The 20,605-nt window shown below is 43.5% G+C and overlaps 1 protein-coding gene across 2 annotated transcripts in view; it reads left to right on the top strand.

The window, feature by feature from the left end:
• LOC126180190 (cingulin-like) overlaps positions 1 to 20,605 on the top strand; it is a 469,194-nt gene that overhangs the window by 333,860 nt on the left and 114,729 nt on the right. For both annotated transcript variants that reach the window (XM_049924674.1, XM_049924673.1), the window contains exons 10-11: positions 8,065 to 8,170; positions 19,669 to 19,908. In XM_049924674.1, coding sequence (XP_049780631.1) covers positions 8,065 to 8,170; positions 19,669 to 19,908 — 346 coding nt within the window. The remainder of the gene's footprint in view (positions 1 to 8,064; positions 8,171 to 19,668; positions 19,909 to 20,605) is intronic.

Here is a 20,605-nt window from a genome sequence, read left to right as displayed (position 1 = left end):
CCCACCTTTCGCTCTCTAAAGGAGCGAGCCGAGCGGACGCCGTTCTCATTCCACACACGTCGTTCTGAAACATACAATGCTTCTTTCAGCGAGAGGGAATTCCTCGCTGCTCTCGCCGATTGCCCTGATACAGCACCAGGCCCAGACTGCATGCACGCGCAGATGCTGAAGCATCTCTCCAGGGACTGCCAGAGACACATTCTCGCGATATTTAATCGCATTTGGAGCGAAGGCGTGTTCCCGTCGCAATGGCGAGAGGGTGTCATTGTCCCCATCTTGAAGCCCGGTGCGGACCCACTGGCGGTGGACAGCTATCGTCCCATTACCCTCACCAACATTTTGTGCAAATTGCTCGAACGTATGGTGGGGCGGCGTTTGTGTTGGGTCCTTGAGTCGCGCGGTCTCCTCGCTCCATCCCAGGGTGGCTTCCGTCGGGGCCGGTCTGCCACGGACAATTTGGTGCGGCTGGAATCTGCAGTCCATACGGCCTTTGCCCGACATCAGCATCTCGTTGCTGTATTTTTCGATCTGCGGAAGGCGTATGACACCACATGGCGGCATCACATCCTCGCCACATTGCATGAGTGGGGTCTTCGTGGTCGGCTCCCGGCTTTTCTTCAAACCTTTTTATTGCGCCGCTCTTTCCGGGTGCAAGTCGGTGCCACTTCTAGTTCATCTTATATACAGGAAAATGGAGTCCCGCAGGGCTCAGTGTTGAGTGTCTCCTTATTTCTAGTGGCCATTAATGGTCTGGCTGCAGCAGTGGGGTCGTCGGTGTCTCCTTCTTTGTATGCCGACGACTTCTGCATCTCATTTAGCTCCACGACTACGGGAGTCGCCGACCGCAGGCTGCACGTCGCCGTTCGCAAGGCGGCATCATGGGCTCTGACTCATGGTTTTCAGTTCTCTGCAGCCAAGACTCGAGTTATGCGGCCACCTGCTTGAAGTGATGGACACTTGCCACTTCTTGGGACTCGTGTTTGATGCCCGGCTCACATGGGTTCCTCATGTTACTCAGCTGAAGCAAAAATGCTGGCGGCACCTCAACGCCCTCCGTTGCCTTAGCCACACATCTTGGGGTGCAGATCGCTGCACGCTGCTGTGATTGTACAGAGCCCTTGTGCAGTCCCGGCTTGATTATGGGTGCCTGGCCTATGGGTCTGCATCACCCTCAGTGTTGAAGTTGTTAGACCCCATACACCACTGTGGGGTTCGGCTTGCAACTGGCGCTTTTCGTACCAGCCCCGTAGATAGTCTACTGGTGGAGGCCGGAGTTCCCCCGCTGCGGATTCGCCGCCATCGACTGCTTGCCGACTATACTGTCCACGTCCATTGCTCGCCAGACCATCCCAATCGTCGCCTGCTTTTCCCTGCCATGGTCCTCCATCTGCCCGAACGGCGACCTAGGTCTGGGCTTTCCGTAGCTGTCCGTGTCCAGTCCCTGCTGTCAGAACTGGGGTCATTCCCTCTTCTGCCTCCCTGCTGGGTCCATACACCTACGCCTCCCTGGTGTTTGTCCCGGCCGTCCGTCCGTCTGGATTTGGCACAGGGACCTAAGGACTCGGTTCCGCCTGTGGCCCTCCGTCGCCGTTTTCTTGCGCTCCTCGAATCATTTCCGGGCTGTGAGCCTGTCTACACTGATGGTTCCCTGGTTGATGGTCGCACTGCCTACGCTTTTGCTCATGCTGCCCATGTTGAGCAACGCTCCTTGCCGGCTGGCTGCAGTATTTTTACTGCAGAGCTGGTGGCCATCTTGCGTGCTCTTGAGCATATGCGTTTCTGCTCAGGTAGGTCCATCGTCATCTGCAGTGACTCCCTGAGCAGCCTTCAGGCCATCGACCGCTGCTATCCCTCTTCTCCTCTGGTGTCCTCTATTCAGGAGTCTGTTTCCGCCATTGCCCGTTCTGGACGTTCGGTGGTCTTGGTTTGGACGCCAGGTCATGTTGGCATCCCGGGGAACGAACGTGTTGACAGGCTGGCCAAAGGGGCGATCGACGCCCCAGCTTTGGAGATCGGCCTCACAGCTCGCGACCTGCAGCTGGTGTTGCGCCGTAAGGTGCTTGGGGTGTGGTCTGTTGAGTGGCATGGCATGACAACCCAGAATAAACTGCGGGCTGTCAAGGAGACGACCGATGTGTGGCGCTCCTCCCTGCGGTCTTCTCGCAGGGACTCTGTCATCCTGTGTCGGCTCCGCATCAGCCATACATACCTGACGCACGGCCATCTTTTGCGTCAGGAGGCCCCCCCCCTGTGTCGGTGTGGGTCCCGGCTGACGGTCGCCCACGTTTTGTTGGAGTGTCCCCGACTGTGCACCCTTCGGCAGTCTTTTAATTTCCCGGGCACCTTGCCTTTGATTTTATGCGACGATGCCTCCATGGCTGACAATGTTTTACTTTTTATCCGTGCTAGTCCTTTTTATGGTTCCATTTAGGGGGGTCCTGCACTTTTCCGTTTCTGTGTCTTTTGTCCTCGCGTCTCTCCATATTTGTTGCTGTTTTGGTGTCTCATCGGATGGTTGACTCTTTCCCTTTTTTGTTGTCGTGGTCAGTCAACCAGTCTCCGGCCATCTTCTTTTCTTCTATTTCTTTCTGCCTGGTGTTCGTCTGTACTCTTCTTTTCTGTAGTGTTCGTTGCCTAATTTGTGTTCTTTAGCACCTGGGGGGGGGGGGCAGTCTCCTACCCCTTGGCGTTTTATCTGCTCTGCGACTTTGTCTCGCTTGTTTTTGGAATGGGGACTGATGACCTTAGCTGTTTAGTCCCCCTTAAACATCCCAACAACCACCACCACCATCTCAATAATGTATGCAACACCACAATTTTTACTTCATTTATCCCTACATTTATTAGCCAAAAAATTCTGTTGTTGGTAAGATGACCAGTTTTTCAACTTTATAAGATTAATAATGCATAAATCAGATCGGTACTCATAAACAAACAGGAGCCTAGTGGCAGAATTCTTTGAATAAATTATGAAGTCATTGAAGCACAAGTTAATAAAATGCTGTCCAGGAATTATTGGTAGCTCTAACAAATCAATAACAACATAACAGAACACAGTTCAGATTTACATTAAACATCACAGCTCATATACAGTATTGTCTTGTAGTAATCCACCAGATAAAAGGACACTGCAGTAGTTCACTTAGTTCAGTCCTCAATGAAAGTTATCTCCCTCAATAATTGCTCATTCTAATGACAATGATAGTCCAAGCCTCTTACCAATCACAACATAGTTCAGGCAGAATATTCATTAACTTGAATTACAGAAATCACTTGAATATTATGGAAAGGAGAGATTGATACTCATCATATAGAAGAGGTGTTGAGTTGCAGATAGGCATAACAGAAAGACTATTATACACTTAAGCTTCCTGTCGATAGGCCTTCTTCTAAAGTAGGAAACACATGCACATATTCAGGCAAGTACAGTTCACACACACATGATCACTAACTGGTCTTTGGCCAGAGATGATGATCATGCATGTATGAGTCGTGCTCCTCCATATGGTGAGTGGCAATCTAACTTTTTCGTAATACTGTCATTACACAATCCTGGGTTTTCCATTGTTAGGAATCACTTGAAAATGTTAACACATTGTCATTACTGAATTTTGTTGATGGTGATATGCATATTTTTGTGAACAGATTGCACAGAGCTGTTGCACGTATGAACAACAGGGGCAGGCTTGACCTAGGTGTTACATGTTTGTTAGCTTGACTGGGAGATAGTTCAGACTGCTGAATTTGAGTGATGTCCAACTGTTTAAAGATTGATGTATGAACAAATTGTTGTATTGAACACAACAAAATTATTAGAAAAATGACTAGGTGACATTTTACTATTCGGAATGGACTATAACCATTGATAAAAATTTGGTTTATGGAAAATGTGGTGGTCTAAAAATTTAGAAAAGTTTATGGAATCACTTTATGAATCAATGTTAAGAACATCTGACACACAAGTACAAAGTCTATATTGAAAATTATGGTAAATTAACTGAAACCTTTATTAATAATTTTATCAATTCATTAATTATCTAATCTTGTGCATAAAATTCAGGTTAAAAAAAGTGCAATGACAAAGGTCTGAGTCTAATAAGCACAGAGACAAAGTCTGCAATGGATGATTTAGCTATTTCTGAGGTTGTTTATTAGTTGGCTCATAAATTAATTAATTTAATAGAAATTGATATAAGTTATTTAAAAGTTCAACTCACAGTCTTCAGTGGTGTCACTACACCCAGAAACATAAGTTAACTCACACAGTGTTTCTTATTATGTATTGGGATGGAATTTTCAATTAGGAATAACTTTTAACTAACTGACAATACAGGAAAACTAAGTGTAGGACTAGGATCAGCACATCAAAAACAAAATAATTTCTTGCTTTTATTTATTATCGAAATATCCACATTGTAAGCAGGTTTTTTTACCTTTCCTTTCAGCTGTCTGCTTGAACTGTTTTTAGCTTTTTTTATACTGTACCTATGAACAATGAATCCCCTTCTTGCCTTTAAAAGGGAAGTTTTGTTTTGCGTTTTATTTTCTTCTTAATTCATTTAATCCCCCCCATGAACCATGGACCTTGCCGTTGGTGGGGAGGCTTGCGTGCCTTAGTGATACAGATAGCCATACCGTAGGTGCAACCACAATGGAGGGGTATCTGCTGAGAGGCCAGACAAATGTGTGGTTCCTGAAGATGGGCAGCAGCCTTTTCAGTAGTTGCAGGGGCAACAGTCTGGATGATTGACTGATCTGGCCTTGTAACACTAACCAAAACAGCCTTGCTGTGCTGGTACTGGGAACGGTTGAAAGCAAGGGGAAACTACAGCCGCAATTTTTCCCGAGGGCATGCAGCTTTACTGTATGGTTAATGATGATGGCGTCCTCTTGCGTAAAATATTCCGGAGGTAAAATAGTCCCCCATTCGGATCTCTGGGCGGGGACTACTCAAGAGGACGTAGTTATCAGGAGAAAGAAAACTGGCATTCTACGGATCGGAGCGTGGAATGTCAGATCCCTTAATCGGGCAGGTAGGTTAGAAAATTTAAAAAGGGAAATGGATAGGTTAAAGTTAGATATAGTGGGAATTAGTGAAGTTCGGTGGCAGGAGGAACAAGACTTTTGGTCAGGCGAATACAGGGTTATAAATACAAAGTCAAATAGGGGTAATGCAGTAGTAGGTTTAATAATGAATAAAAAAATAGGAATGCGGGTAAGCTACTACAAACAGCATAGTGAACGCATTATTGTGGCCAAGATCGACAAGAAGCCCATGCCTACTACAGTAGTACAAGTTTATATGCCAACTAGCTCTGCAGATGACAAAGAAATTGAAGAAATATATGATGAAATGAAAGAAATTATTCAGATAGTGAAGGGAGATGAAAATTTAGTAGTCATGGGTGACTGGAATTCGGTAGTAGGAAAACGGAGAGAAGGAAACATAGTATGTGAATATGGATTGGGGCTAAGAAATGAAAGAGGAAGCCGCCTGGTAGAATTTTGCACAGAGCACAACTTAATCATAGCTAACAGTTGGTTCGAGAATCATAAAAGTAGGTTGTGTATATGGAAGAAGCCTAGAGATACTGACAGATTTCAGATAAATTATATAATGGTAAGACAGAGATTTAGGAACCAGGTTTTAAATTGTAAGACATCTCCAGGGGCAGATGTGGACTCTGACCACAATCTATTGCTTATGAACTGTAGATTAAAACTGAAGAAACTGCAAAAGGGTGGAAATTTAAGGAGATGGGACCTGGATAAACTGAAAGAACCAGAGGTTGTACAGAGTTTCAGGGAGATCGTAAGGGGACAAATGGCAGGAATGGGGGAACGAAATACGGTAGAAGAAGAATGGGTAGCTTTGAGGGATGAAGTAGTGAAGGCAGCAGAGGATCAAGTAGGTAAAAAGACGAGGGCTAGTAGAAATCCTTGGGTAACAGAGGAAATGTTAAATTTAATTGATGAAAGGAGAAAATATAAAAATGCAGTAAATGAAGCAGGCAAAAAGGAACACAAACGTCTCAAAAATGAGATCGACAGGAAGTGCAAAATGGCTAAGCAGGGATGGCTAGAGGACAAATGTAAGGATGTAGAGGCTTATCTCACGAGGGGTAAGATAGATACCGCCTACAGGAAAATTAAAGAGACCTTTGGAGAAGAGAGAACCCCTTGTATAAATATCAAGAGCTCAGATGGAAACCCAGTTCTAAGCAAAGAAGGGAAAGCAGAAAGGTGGAAGGAGTATATAGAGGGTCTATACAAGGGCGATGTACTTGAGGTCAATATTATGGAAATGGAAGAGGATGTAGATGAAGATGAAATGGGAGATATGATACTGCATGAAGAGTTTGACAGAGCACTGAAAGACCTGAGTCGAAACAACGCCCCGGGAGTAGACAACATTCCATTAGAACTACTGACGGCCTTGGGAGAGCCAGTCCTGACAAAACTCTACCATCTGGTGAGCAAGATGTATGAAACAGGCGTAATACCCTCAGACTTCAAGAAGAATATAATAATTCCAATCCCAAAGAAAGCAGGTGTTGACAGATGTGAAAATTATCGAACTATCAGTTTAATAAGTCACGGCTGCAAAATAATAACGTGAATTCCTTACAGACGAATGGAAAAACTAGTAGAGGCCGAGCTTGGGGAAGATCAGTTTGGATTCCATAGAAATATTGGAACACGTGAGGCAATACTGACCCTACAGCTTATCTTAGAAGCTAGATTAAGGAAAGGCACACCTACATTTGTAGCATTTGTACACATAGAGAAAGCTTTTGACAATGTTGACTGGAATACTCTCTTTCAAATTCTGAAGGTGGCAGGGGTAAAATATAGGGAGCGAAAGGCTATTTACAATTTGTATAGAAACCAAATGGCAGTTATAAGAGTTGAGGGGCATGAAAGGGAAGCAGTGGTTGGGAAGGGAGTGAGACAGGGTTGTAGCCTCTCCCCGATGTTATTCAATCTGTATATTGAGCATGCAGTGAAGGAAACAAAAGAAAAATTTGGAGTAGGTATTAAAATCCATGGAGAAGAAATAAAAAATTTGAGTTTCGCCAATGACATTGTAATTCTGTCAGAGACAGCAAAGGACTTGGAAGAGCAGTTGAACGGAATGGATAGTGTCTTGAAGGGAGGATATAAGATGAACATCAACAAAAGCAAAACGAGGATAATGGAATGTATTCGAATTAAGTCAGGTGATGTTGAGGGTATTAGATTAGGAAATGAGACACTTAAAGTAGTAAAGGAGTTTTGCTATTTGGGGAGCAAAATAACTGATGATGGTCGAAGTAGAGAGGATATAAAATGTAGACTGGCAATGGCAAGGAAAGCATTTCTGAAGAAGAGAAATTTGTTAATATCGAGTATAGATTTAAGTGTCAGGAAGTCGTTTCTGAAAGTATTTGTATGGAGTGTAGCCATATATGGAAGTGAAACATGGACAAGAAATAGTTTAGATAAGAAGAGAATTGAAGCTTTCGAAATGTGGTGCTACAGAAGAATGCTGAAGATTAGATGGGTAGATCACATAACTAATGAGGAGGTGTTGAATAGGATTGGGAGAACAGAAGTTTGTGGCACAACTTGACTAGAAGAAGGGATTGGTTGGTAGGACATGTTCTGAGGCATCAAGGGATCACCAATTTAATATTGGAGAGCAGTGTGGAGGGTAAAAATCGTAGAGGGAGACCAAGAGATGAATACACCAAGCAGATTCAGAAGGATGTAGGTTGCAGTAGGTACTGGGAGATGATGAAGCTTGGACAGGATAGAGTAGCATGGAAAGCTGCATCAAACCAGTCTCAGGACTGAAGACCACAACAACAATTCATTTAATGTACTTTGTATATACCATAGCTCATTTCTGTAAGATCATTCATTCTCCTTCAAAATCAGACTATAATTGTGTGACAGTAAACATCAAAAATTAGCAAAAAGCTCATTATTAGTTGATTCTTTAATAATGAAAAAATGTAAATTTTCAGTAGCCCTAAAGCACTAATAAATGATATCTTATAACCTGTTTTTCTTTATTTCTAGGTCAAAAACAATAAATGAATTAAAGCGAAAGCTCCAAGATATGGAACAAATGTTTTTGAAGCCCACTGACTACAGCAAGGTCCATGGAACAGAAAATAAGTATAAGGTTTGTTGCATTATTGAATTATGTAAGAAGGTAGGATAGTAATTGTTAATGAAAAATGGCTTGTCCAATATCAAGGCAAAATCTTTATTGTGCTTGGAGCAGAAAGCATATGACTGATTTGAATGTGTTAAGATTGTTTGTTACCAATGCCCCTTCAGAAAATGTATGATTCCATAGTCTTCAACATCATACTGGTGTCTAAAATGGTAATCAATAAAAGTTAAAATCCTCCATCTTCTCAATGAATTCTGAATTCTCCACCAGGTAGTCCACTAACAATACATTTGAGAATATTTAGTCAGAATTTTTCACAAAATTTACTGTAAAAATTTAAAGGTAAATGTTATAATATTATGAAAAGGAAAGTTGCCACTCACTATGTAGCAGAGATGCTGAATTGCAGATAGGCACAACAAAAAGACTCTCACAAATAAAGCTTTTGGCCTGTAAGGCCTTTGTCAAAAACAGACAACAGACATACACATATACACACACACTCGCACACACATGATGGCAGTCTCCGGCAACTGTAGCCAGACTGTGAGCAGCAGTGTGAGTGCATGGTGGGAGTGGTGACTGGGTGTTGGTAAGGAAGAGACTGGGGTGGGGAGGGGGAGGGATAGTAGGGTAGGGATGGCAGACAGTGCAGTGCTGCTCGGAAGCACACAGGGATGAGGTGGAGAGAAGAAGGACACATAGGGCAGCAATATACAGTCGGGAGGTCAGAGGGCAGTGGAGAGGTCGGGGGGGGGGGGGGGGGGGCAGGAGGGGGAGGTTAGCGGAAAAGGAGAGAAGTAAAAAGACTGGATGCGATGGTGGAAAAGGGCTGTATAGTGCCGGAATGGGAACAGCAAGGCAGGCTGGGTGAGGACAGTGGCTAATGAAGGTTGAAGCCAGGAGGGTTACAGGAACGTAACACATACTGCTGCAAAAGCTCCCTCTTGCACTATTCAGAAAAGCTAGCATTGGTGGGAAGGATCCGCATGGCACAGGCTGTGAAGCCATCATTGAAATGAAAGATGTCATGTTTGACAGTGTGCTCAGCTACCAGGTAGTCCACTTGTTTCTTGGCCACCATTTGTCAGTGGCCATTCATGTGGACAGACAGCTTGTTGACTGGTTATGAAATCCTCCAGAACCTCAACAACTTCTCATACATTTGCTTCACCTGGTCCTTCTCAACCCAACAAGCCACCTTCCCAGGTGTTGACCTCCACCTCAAAGATGGCCACATTATTACTTCTGTGCATATCAAACCTACTAACCACCACCAATATCTTCACTTCAACCCACAGCCACCCATTCCATACCAAGAAGTCCCTTCTATACAGCCTAGCCACCCGTGGTTGTCACATCTGCAGTGACAAGTAGTCCCTCTGGAAATATACCAAGGGTCTCAAGTCTCACAGAAGCCTTCACGGACTGTAATTATCCTTTCAACATCATACAAAAATAAAAACCCTGTGCCTTATCTTTACTCACCTCCCAAAGTCCCACCGTCTGGCCACAGAGGAGCATTCCCTTCATAACTCAGTACCACCCAGGCCTAGGGGAACTGATTTACATTTTTCGCCAGCATTTTGACTACCTCCTGTTGTGCCTTGAAATGAAAAAAGTCCTACCCACTATCCTTCCCACTCCTCCAACCGTGGTATTCCACTGTCCACCAAACTTACACAATATACTCATCCATCCCTACACAATCCCTGCTCCCAAGCCCTTACCTCATGTCTCATAGAGCTGTAACAGACATAGATGCAAGATCTGTCCCATACATCTTCCCATCACCAGCTGCTCCAGTCCAGTCACAAACATCACCTACCCCATCAATGGCAGGGCTACCTGTGAAACCAGTCATGTGATCTATAAGCTAAGCTGCAACCACTGTGCTGTGTCCTATGTGGGTATTACAACCAACAAGCTGTCTGTCTGCATGAATGGCCACCGACAATTGGTGGCCAAGAAACAAGTGGACCATCCAGCTGCTAAGCAAGTTACCAAACATGACATCCTTCATTTCAATGACTGCTTCACAGCCTGTGCCATGTGAATCCTTCCCAACAATACCAGCTTTTCTGAACTGCACAGGTAGGAACTTTCCCTGCAGTATACTCGTATCCTATGTTTCCGTAACCCTCCTGGCATCAACCTTCGTCAGTCATTGTCCACACCCATTCAGACTCCCTGTTCCCCTTCCAGCACCATACAGCCCTCATTCCACCATAATACCCATGTTTTTACTTGTCTTCTTTTCCATCAAGCCCCCTCCCCTCCTCTTCCCTACCCTCCCTCTAACCTCCTGACTGCACACTGCTGGCCTACCGTCTCTCCAACTCAACCCTGTGTGCTGCCCAGCAGCACTACACCGTCCGCCACCCATACCCTACTATCCCTACCCCTCCCCACCCCAGGCTCCTCCTTACCCTTCACCCAGTCACCACTCCCATCATGCACTAGCACTGCTGCTCACAGTGTGGCTACAGTTGCTTTGACTGCAGTCATGTGTGTGTGTGTGTGTGTGTGTGTGTGTGTGTGTGTTCATGTCGTCCCTTTCTGGCGAAGGCCTTATGGGCTGAAAGTGTGACAGTCTTTTTGTTATGCATATCTACTTAGCGTCTCTGCTATATGGTGGCTGGCCACTTCCCTTCTCATAATATTATTATATTCCATCCTGGATTTTCCATTGTTTGATTTTTGTCTGATGGATTTTCTTTTATCCTAATCCAGTGCTGTGCCTTTATTATTATTTTGTAATGCGTCACTATACTCAGTGTCCATCCTTCTTTCTCTTCTTTCCTATGTTTCTCTTTCCAACTTACAAACCACACTACATGTGCTCTACTTACGAGCCACAGTGTATCAATTGTTTCAGCCACACACAACAGATGGCTACAAGACCACACTAATTGTTGATTTAGCATCTTATGTCCCACATTACTCCCACCAATATTATAAATCCTGTACCTTTTAATTCATCTCTCTCCCTGTACCACTCTTCTGTATTTTCCTGTGTTATTTTCTGCACCTTTCCAGTGCCACATGATCTTGTATCTCATCCTACAAACCCCTCCCCATCTCCCACTGTTTCACCATTCTATCCCAGTTCATATCCACTAATTCCACCTCATCCAGTCACATCTGCAATCCCCCTTTTTTATACTTATCCACCTTCAGATCTGCTACCCACAGTAATATATTCTTTGATCTCATTGTGATTTCACACCAATTTTAGTGAATTTTCGCCTTTCACTATCATCAGCTCCCTCAGATTTCATCTTGTTTCCCCCATTTGCATTCTTTTCACCCTTCTTGTGATTTTTCAAACGTATTTGGATGTATTATTGTGAATTTTTTCAGATGAAATTCTACATTATTTACGTAATTTTTCACATTTTTCCCACCACTATGGATCCTTGCTTCTTCCATCTGCATCAATACAGAAAAGTTTCCTCATCCCTAGCCAGAACCCAGTCCCACTTACTGTTCCTGTGTTGTTGCTTGGCTCATGGAATCACCCCAAATGGCCTTACCATCAAATTACTCACCTCCAGCAGCCACCCCTCCTTCCACAATGACCTCCAACTATTCAGATTCTGCCAATACTTACCCCTCAGTAACATAGTCCTGCAAAACTATATCAACCAAGACCTCTTTGCAGTACATTCTCTCCATCCACAAAATTCTTGTGCTATGCAATCTGAAACTCCTGGAACCCATAATGCACATTGAAACTCGGGCTCTCCAGGAACTAGAGTGACATGCACAAAGCCACTCAAAAAGCTCTCCACCCTGCTCACTTCCTTCTGCCACCTTGGAGTACCACTGTTCACCACCTCTTCTACAAGCTCCAAACCTCCCCCACATCCCCTCATAGCTGACAAACCCTGTCTCGCAGACCTACTACATTTATCTCACCCTCCAGAACTCTTTGCCATCACCACACAGAATCCAGAACCTAAATAGACCTAAAACACTGTCATGAACCTTTCCTCTGGAGGCCTTAGCCACACTGAAATATCAGTCCTTTCCAAAGGTCTCACATTTTGCCCCACTCCCAAATCCAGTCATTCAGGATCTGTTAAACATTGTCTCTCTTTCTCCTGGTCCCTACAGTGGAAACATTCCTTTGCCACCAATCCTACAAATCAGGTTCAACCAAAGACCAATGTTGAAGCCTGCCTAACTTAATTCACTCCTCCATCCAACAGTGATCACCCTCAACTGCCGCCAAATCACCACCTGTTCATTCTCCAGAATTTCTTAACCTTCAATTTTGCCTCACCATCATTCCCCAAATCCGTCAACATGCAAACTAACCTTACATCCACAGAAAGAACTGCGTCACACCATCTAAAACCTGATCCCAACATGGTAATCGTACCTGCAGACAAAGGCTCCACTACTGTTGTTTGAACCACAAGGATTAGCTGGCAGAAGGACTCTGCCAGCTGTCAGATACATCCACCTACAAACCTTGCCACAGTGACCCCATTTCAGAAATCTAGCAGGATCTCCAGTCACTCCTCAAATCCTTAGGCCCTTCTCAGTATCTCTTCCTGGAGTCCATCTCTCTGCTCACCCCTACTATTCCCCACATTTCTGTCTTCTACGATGCTACCTAAAGTCTATAAACCCAACCGGGAACCTACCCTCCTATATAAGAGATACCAGCCATTTCCTCCACCGACTCTCCACAGTTCCTGTCCCTTTACCTCACAGTGCCCTGCTCGTCACTATTGATGCCACCTCCCTTCACACTAACATTCCTAATGCCCATGGCTTTACCACTATTGATCACTACCTTCCCCAATGCCCAACGGATTCCAAACCAACAACCTCCTTCCTAGTCACTACGATCAACTATATCCTTACCCACAATTACTTCTCCTGTGAAGGCAATACCTACAAGCAAATATGAGGTATGGCTATGGTTACCTGCATGGCACCATCATATGCCAACCTATTCATGGGCCATCAAGACGAATCCTTTCTATACACCCAGAACCCTAAACTCCTCACCTGGTTCAGATTCATTGAGGACATCTTTATCATATGGTCGAGGGCGAGGACACCCTATCCACTTTCCTCCAGAACCTCAACAACTTCTCACTCATTTGCTTCACCTGGTCCTACTCAACCACTGTCCTAGATGCTAACCTCCACCTCAAAGATGGCTACGTCAATACCTCTGTCCATATCAAACCTACTAACCACCAGAAATATCTCCACTTCGACCCACTGCCACCCATTCCAAACCAAGAAGTCCTTTCCATACAGCCTAGCCACCCATGGTCATTGTATCTGCAGTGACTAATGATCCCTCTAGAGATATACCGAGGGTCGCATGTCTCACAGAAGCCTTCAAAGACTGTAATTATCCTCCCAATTTTGTACAAACACAAATCTCCTGTGCCTTATCTTTCCAGTCTCCAACCACCTCCCAAAGTCCCACTGCCTGGCCACAGAGGAGCATTCCCCTTGTAACTCAGTACCACCCAGGACTGAAGGAACTGAATTATATTCTCTGCCAGGGTTTTGACTACCTCTCGTTGCCCTGAAATGAGAAATTTCCTGTCCACTATCCTTCCCACCCCTCCCACAGTAGTATTCTGCCAACCACTGAACCTACATAATATACTTATCCATCCCTACACAATCCCTGCTCCCAACCCCTTACCTCATGGCTCATACCCCTGTAATTGACGTAGATGCAAGACCTGTCCCATACATCCTCCCACCAACACCTACTCCAGTCCAGTCACAAACATCACCTAACTCATCAAAGGCAGGGATACCTGGGAAACCAGTCATATGATCTACAAGCTAAGCTGCAACCGCTGTCCTGCATTCTGTGTGGGTTTTACAACCAACAAGCTGTCTGTCTGCATGAATGGGCACTGACAAATGGTGGCCAAGAAACAAGTGGACCACCTGGTTGCTGAGCATGCTGCCAAACATGACACCCTTCATTTCAATGACTGCTTCACAGCCTGTGACATATGGATCCGTTGCACCAACACAAGCTTTCCTGAATTACACAGTGGGAACTTTCCCTGCAATATATCCTACATTCCCATAACCCCCATGGCCTCAATCTTCAGTAGTTGTTGTCTGGATCCATCCAGCCTCCCTGTTCCCATTCCAGCACTAACCCCATCCACCTTCCCCACCTCTCCCCTCCTTGCTGTCTAACCTCCTGATAGCACATTGATGCCCTACGCTCTCTCCACCTCATCCCTGCAGCCTCCCCCCCCCCCCCCCCCCCCCCTCTCATGAGCACTTCCCTGTCCATCTCCCCTGCATGATGTGTGCAGTGATTAAATTTTTCATATGTGTTCAAGTTATTAATTTATAACAACTTAACAGCTTGCCATAGTGCTATGAAATAGACACACTATCTGTAAAGATGTCAAAGGTGAGTCGGTTTTGTGTGTCTGTTAAGTGTACAGTATTGCAGAACTCCCTTGATGACAATGGAGACTAACTGGCATAGTACTGAATTGATATTCCAGGGCACGATGATTTGCTCTCCCTCACCATGATCTTTCTGATTGTGGAGTCCGTTACAGTATAGAGAGTGCATTGTGATCCAACCTCTTTGTAGACTAGATAACCTACTGTGGTGCAATGTGTGTGGGTATTAGAGACGAAATCTGAATGTTGTTAGATTATTTCATCTACAGACCACAAATTCATTACAAACCATTGAGGTGCTTTGGTTGTTGTACTAGATTAGTCATTACACTCACAATTCGTAAATTGTATATGTGTTCAGTTTTGTTGCATTAGATACCTTCACATTACCCATGTGAGCCTAGTTACTTGTGTACTGAATAGTTGTTCAATCCCTGTATTACACTATTCACATTTGGCTGTCATTGTCAGCAGTGGCAGCGGCAGCTGAAACTTGTATTTGAGTTTTCATTTTTCTCCTGCATTTCCATTACTGCATGTCAGTTCAGGTATGGTGATGTCTATGATGGCTTAGCAGACCAATCCTTGCATGAAACATGCAGCCACATACATTATACATAATAGAGGGTGGAGGCAGTGGCTGTGCCTGGCAAAATTTGGATATGTGATGTTTTTCATTTTCCTGCTTCAGATGTTCCTGCTCAAAATGTAATATATCAGCTGAAGTAGTTTTGTGCCAATGTTTATAATCTTATGCTGTGCCACACCAGTTACTTGGGTCAATGTTTAGAATTTTTAAGTTCTTCTTGAATTGGTCCTTACAGTGCTATAGAGGAGCACCTTGGGGACTGTGCTCACTTCACCATGTAAAATTTGTCAAGGCAGTCTGTTGTTTCCCATCCACTGGACATGCCCAATCCATCTGAGTTGGTAACTATGCATCTTTGCCTCCTCAACAATCATAGTGTTTGATACAACTCATCCCATTTGATGTTCATAATATATCTAAGCTTCTGTTGGTTCAAGCATTCTAGGTCAGTGATATAGTGGCCAGGTATTGCAAGCATAGAGCTGGGTAGAAACACCAACTACTCAATACATCATCAGTTTGGTGCACAGTGTCTGATCTTGATTCAGGAAGACACGATGTAAGAGTCATCCAAAAGCAAAGTGTGTGGCATGCATCTTGTTCTCCACTTCCTTTTCCAACAAGCAGTTAGCAGACCATAAATTTCCCAGACAGAGAAACTGATCTACTTGTTCCAAAGGTGTGCTAGACATAGAGGTATTGAGACCCAAAAAGGCAGTTCCAGGAGCTGGCTGTGCTCGGGCCTTTGCTTTTTGGATGTTGATTGTCAGGCCAAACCATTTATATGCAGTACTGAAACAATTTACAGGAAGTTCCAGCTCAATGGGTGTGTGAGCTAGAGAAGCATTGTCATCAGCATACTGTAATTCAGTTACCAGAGTGAGACTTGTGAAGCTTTAGAGTGCAATCTGGAATGATTAAATAGTGCTCTGTCAAATCTGTATTTGAGTTCTACTCTTGCATTGTTTACAGACAAAGTCTCATAAAGCATGGCTGCTAGGTATACATCAAACAAATTTCATGTGAGGACACATCCTTGTTTGAACCCATTAATAATAGGAAATTTATCAGATGTTTCATTCTGGTATAGTACTTGCCCAGATAAGTCATCATTTAGAGCTTGAATTAGTTTAATGAAGTGTTCAGGGCAACCAAAACATCTTAAGACCTGTCACATAGCTTCTCAAGGCACTTCATCAAAGGCCTTTTTTGGTACAAGAACAGAAATAGTAACAGCTTGTGTGGTTCCCTGCACCCCACCTGCAGTTGCTGTGCACAATAGGTCACATCAGTAGTTACTCTGGAGGGGCAAAATCTTCACTGAGATTCAGGAAGTACAATCTTGGAAAGAGTCTGGAGATGATTCATCAGAATTTTAGAAAAAAATTTTACCAGCCACATAGATCAAGGATATGCCACATTACCACATATGGTTCGGTCACCTTATTTAAAGATGGTGACAACTGTGGAGTTCTTCATGTCAGCTGGTACCTTACAGGTTTCACACATTAGAAGAAACAGGGAGAAGTGTCTGGTTTTTAGAGGCAAGCCACCACTTTGAATGATGTTGAGGGGTATGATGTCCAGTTGCCTTTCTTGTTTTCACACTATCTAGAGCCTTGCTGAATTCATGAAATGTTAGTGAGATTGCCACAGGTTGTGTTGGATGTTGTAGTGCATGTTCAAGAAAGTTGTCAGAAGCAGTAGAACTACAGTTTAAGGAGAGGTAAAATGGTTTTTCCAGTGATTCAAGACATCCTGACTATCACTTGGGATGGTCATTCTGTTGGCAGCTTTCAGGATTCCTGATGAGGCATGAACAGGCCCCATATATTTCATTTATTCCAGCATAAAAATTCCGAAAGTCCCTGGCATCTGACAGACTTGGAAGTTCCTTGGCATTTTGTTGCCACCTGTTGTTCTTGATTGTTCTTATTTCAGTTTGACATTTCCACTTGAGCCTTGAAAGTATGCTTTCTTTTCCGCAGAGGATAGGTCTTCAGCAAGAGATAGGTAAGCATTCTGCTTGACTTATGAGGTTCTTAATCACTTCTTTTTTGTCATCAAACCAGTCATTTTTTGTCTTTGCATCAAAACCAGATATCTCCTCTGATGTCCTCGTGGTATTATTTTTTAAAGTGGGCCATTCATGTTCAGCATCTGTTGTGTTTACTGCGGCGGTGGTAAGTCGATCCAAAAGTGTGTCCTGCAAGAGAGAGCAAACAGTTTTGTTCTGCAAGTTGCTGACATTGAATTTTCTCCTGAAAGGATTTCAGAAGTAGGATTGTGTTTTATGATGGACGATAATCCTCAGATGGCTAATCAGCAGTTTGTGATCAGTCCAGCAATCATCAATGTTTCGTCAATGTTTCAAGCTGCTTTACTGATCAGGACATCATTCTTGTCATGCTGCTGAGTGATGACAGGGTCAGTGAGATGCCATATGATGATTAGGTAAGTGGAACTGCATGTCAGTGATAAATAGCTCAAGTATAGAGACCTAGAAGTAGCAACTCATTTGCACTGCAGTTTCCAACAACCATGACATTTCCCAAAAACAATTTTCTCTTCAAACGCTGGCACTGAAGTTGCCTAGTAACAGGAGTTTATCTTCAGTTGGCCCTGTAAAAGGTAAGCTAAGCATTGGTAGTAACATTTGTACCTGGCTGGGAATCCACACCCGGAATGTCACTCCTAATTTGTGGACAAAACCCAAGAAAGAACAACAGGATTATGACTACAGGGACATGAAACGTCAGGTCTCTTTTGGATTTAAATGGCAATAGACCAGAAAGAAGAAAAGCTTTCATCACCCACTAGCTAGCTAGTTTAGATATAGATGTTGCTGCCGTGAGTGAAACCAGAGAATCCGGCAAGGGGCGCATCACTGAGGCTAGCTCAGGGTACACCATCTTTTGGAAAGGAAAGTCTTCAGGAGAACCATGCACCCATGGTGTAGGATTTGCATTAAAAACAAAAATAATGAAATAACATCAATTAATCCCTATTGCTCGTAATGAAAGAATTATAACTTTTCGAATTCCCTGCAGCAGCTAGAGACTATGGTCACATGTGTGCATGAGTTGCAGGTGCATGTGTTTGTGTGTGTGTGTGTGTGTGTGTGTGTGTGTGTGTGTGTTTTGTCTATTTCTGCCGAAGGCCTTGTTGGCTGAAAGCTCACTTTCTTTTTGTTGTGTCTATCTGTAACTCAGAATTTCTGCTATATGGTGAGTAGCAATTATCCTTTTCATAATATACCGAGCGGGGTGGCGCAGTGGTTAGACACTGGACTCGCATTCGGGAGGACGACGGTTCAATCCCGCGTCCGGCCATCCTGATTTAGGTTTTCCGTGATTTCCCTAAATCACTCCAGGCAAATGCCGGGATGGTTCCTCTGAAAGGGCACGGCCGACTTCCTTCCCAATCCTTCCCTAATCCGATGAGACCGATGACCACGCTGTCTGGTCTCCTTCCCCAAACCAACCAACCAACCAACCAACCTTTTCATAATAACGTTACATTCCATCCTGGATTTTCCATTGTTTGATCTTATTGTTACTTTGTTTGTTACAGGGTCCAGTGATGTAACATCAGTGGAATCAACACGATTTGCAAACAATGTGCACTCAGATCAGGAGAAAGCCCAATGTGTCCTCTGGTATCATGAGACAAAGTCACAAAAACAGTACAGAGAAAATTCCAAATGGTGTACCACAAATAGCCACCAGATTTTGAAAGCACAAAGATGTGTTATGTGAAGTTTAATGAAACACGGAATGCCTGTGATCTCCCTAGAACAGCAAGTCCTGGACCTAGTACACAGACAATTCAGACAGTGAGGGACGCCTTTGTGAGAAGTCCCAAGAAGTCAGTCTGCAGAGTCTCAAGTGAGCTGCAGATTCTGAAGACATTAGTGCATGGTGTTCTGCATAAACAACTTCTTTTTCTTGCGTACCAACTGCAGATCATGCAGTCCCTCCAACCAATGGATTACAGTGCTTGTTATGACTTTGCTGTTGCCATGCTAGGTGAGACTGAAGGAGATGATAACTATCTGAAACATGTTCTTTCCTCAGATGAGGCCAGACCATGAGTGTATCTCATGATATCAGAGATCACCTTGTCTTTCTCCTTGTTTGAGTACATGCTGTTTGCAAATGGTATCCAACTTCACTGTTGTTGCATCACTGGCTCTGTAGCAAACAAAGTAACAGCAAGTATGTATGTACACTAAAACTTGAATATGTCACAAACAATTCAAGATAAAAAATATTTGTCTATGTGTCATATTTAGTGCCTTATGAATATTTGTAATCAGGAAAAGACTTCTGGAATAGCTGGTACTTTTGATTTTTCCACTGCTAAATGATTTAGTCATCATTAACCATATGGCAATGTAAGAGAACTAAGATCCCTTACAAAAGACTAATGTCTTGAAAATAATTACATGGATAACAAAAAGGGAATATAGATGAAGTCATAAATTTACTTTCAGATGATGCAAATGGAAGCTATGATATCGCAGCTGAGAGAACACAATTCTGACCTCCAGAGAGAAAAGCTTGAACTTCAGTCAGAGCTAGACAATAAAGAACATAAGGAAGGTGAGCAAACGAAAATTATTGAGGCCAGAGATGATATAATACGAAAACTGAAGATAAAGGAAAAGAAGCAGGCTGAAAAAATTTCTGACTTATCATTTATAATTCAAGAGCATGAATCTGCTATATCTACAGTAAGTATCAATGTAATTGAATATATACATTGAACTAAGTCTTACAAACAGATGTAGAAATGAAGAGAAGCGGATGACAAAAGTGAAAGCAACTTAAACTTAATATTTGCTTTTTGCAGAAAACTTGGTGTGTTTTATAAATTTTGGTTCGCTGTCTTCAAATCAGGTGCTAGAAGTACTGTGTTATCCATAGTTTTGAGAATGAACTAATATAAGTTTTTCATACTGTGTCCTATACACAACATTAAACTGCATAATCAGTAATTTAAAACAATCTTTTTTATCATGATTTTAATTGATATGTTTTGCTGGAGTGTCCCTTTTAAGATGCTAACAATAGCCTGTAAGAATTGCAAGAGTAAAAAAAAAAAAATGGTTCAAATAGCTCTGAGCACTATGGGACTCAACATCTTAGGTCATAAGTCCCCTAGAACTTAGAACTACTTAAACCTAACTAACCTAAGGACATCACACACACCCATGCCCGAGGCAGGATTCGAACCTGCGACCGTAGCAGTCCCGCGGTTCCGGACTGCAGCGCCAGAACCGCTAGACCACCGCGGCCGGCTTGCAAGAGTCCATTTGCCTTTCAGCACAATTCCATGTTAGACATACCTTTGTGAAATCTCTTACCATACTTTTCACTGAGATACACTATGTGTTTTGGAAAGAAATCCAAGTTTTGCATAGAAGACTC

Source organism: Schistocerca cancellata, chromosome 1 (genome assembly GCF_023864275.1).
Source record: "Schistocerca cancellata isolate TAMUIC-IGC-003103 chromosome 1, iqSchCanc2.1, whole genome shotgun sequence".
NCBI classification, from domain to species: domain Eukaryota; kingdom Metazoa; phylum Arthropoda; class Insecta; order Orthoptera; family Acrididae; genus Schistocerca; species Schistocerca cancellata.
This window is presented reverse-complemented; position numbering and strand designations above follow the sequence as displayed.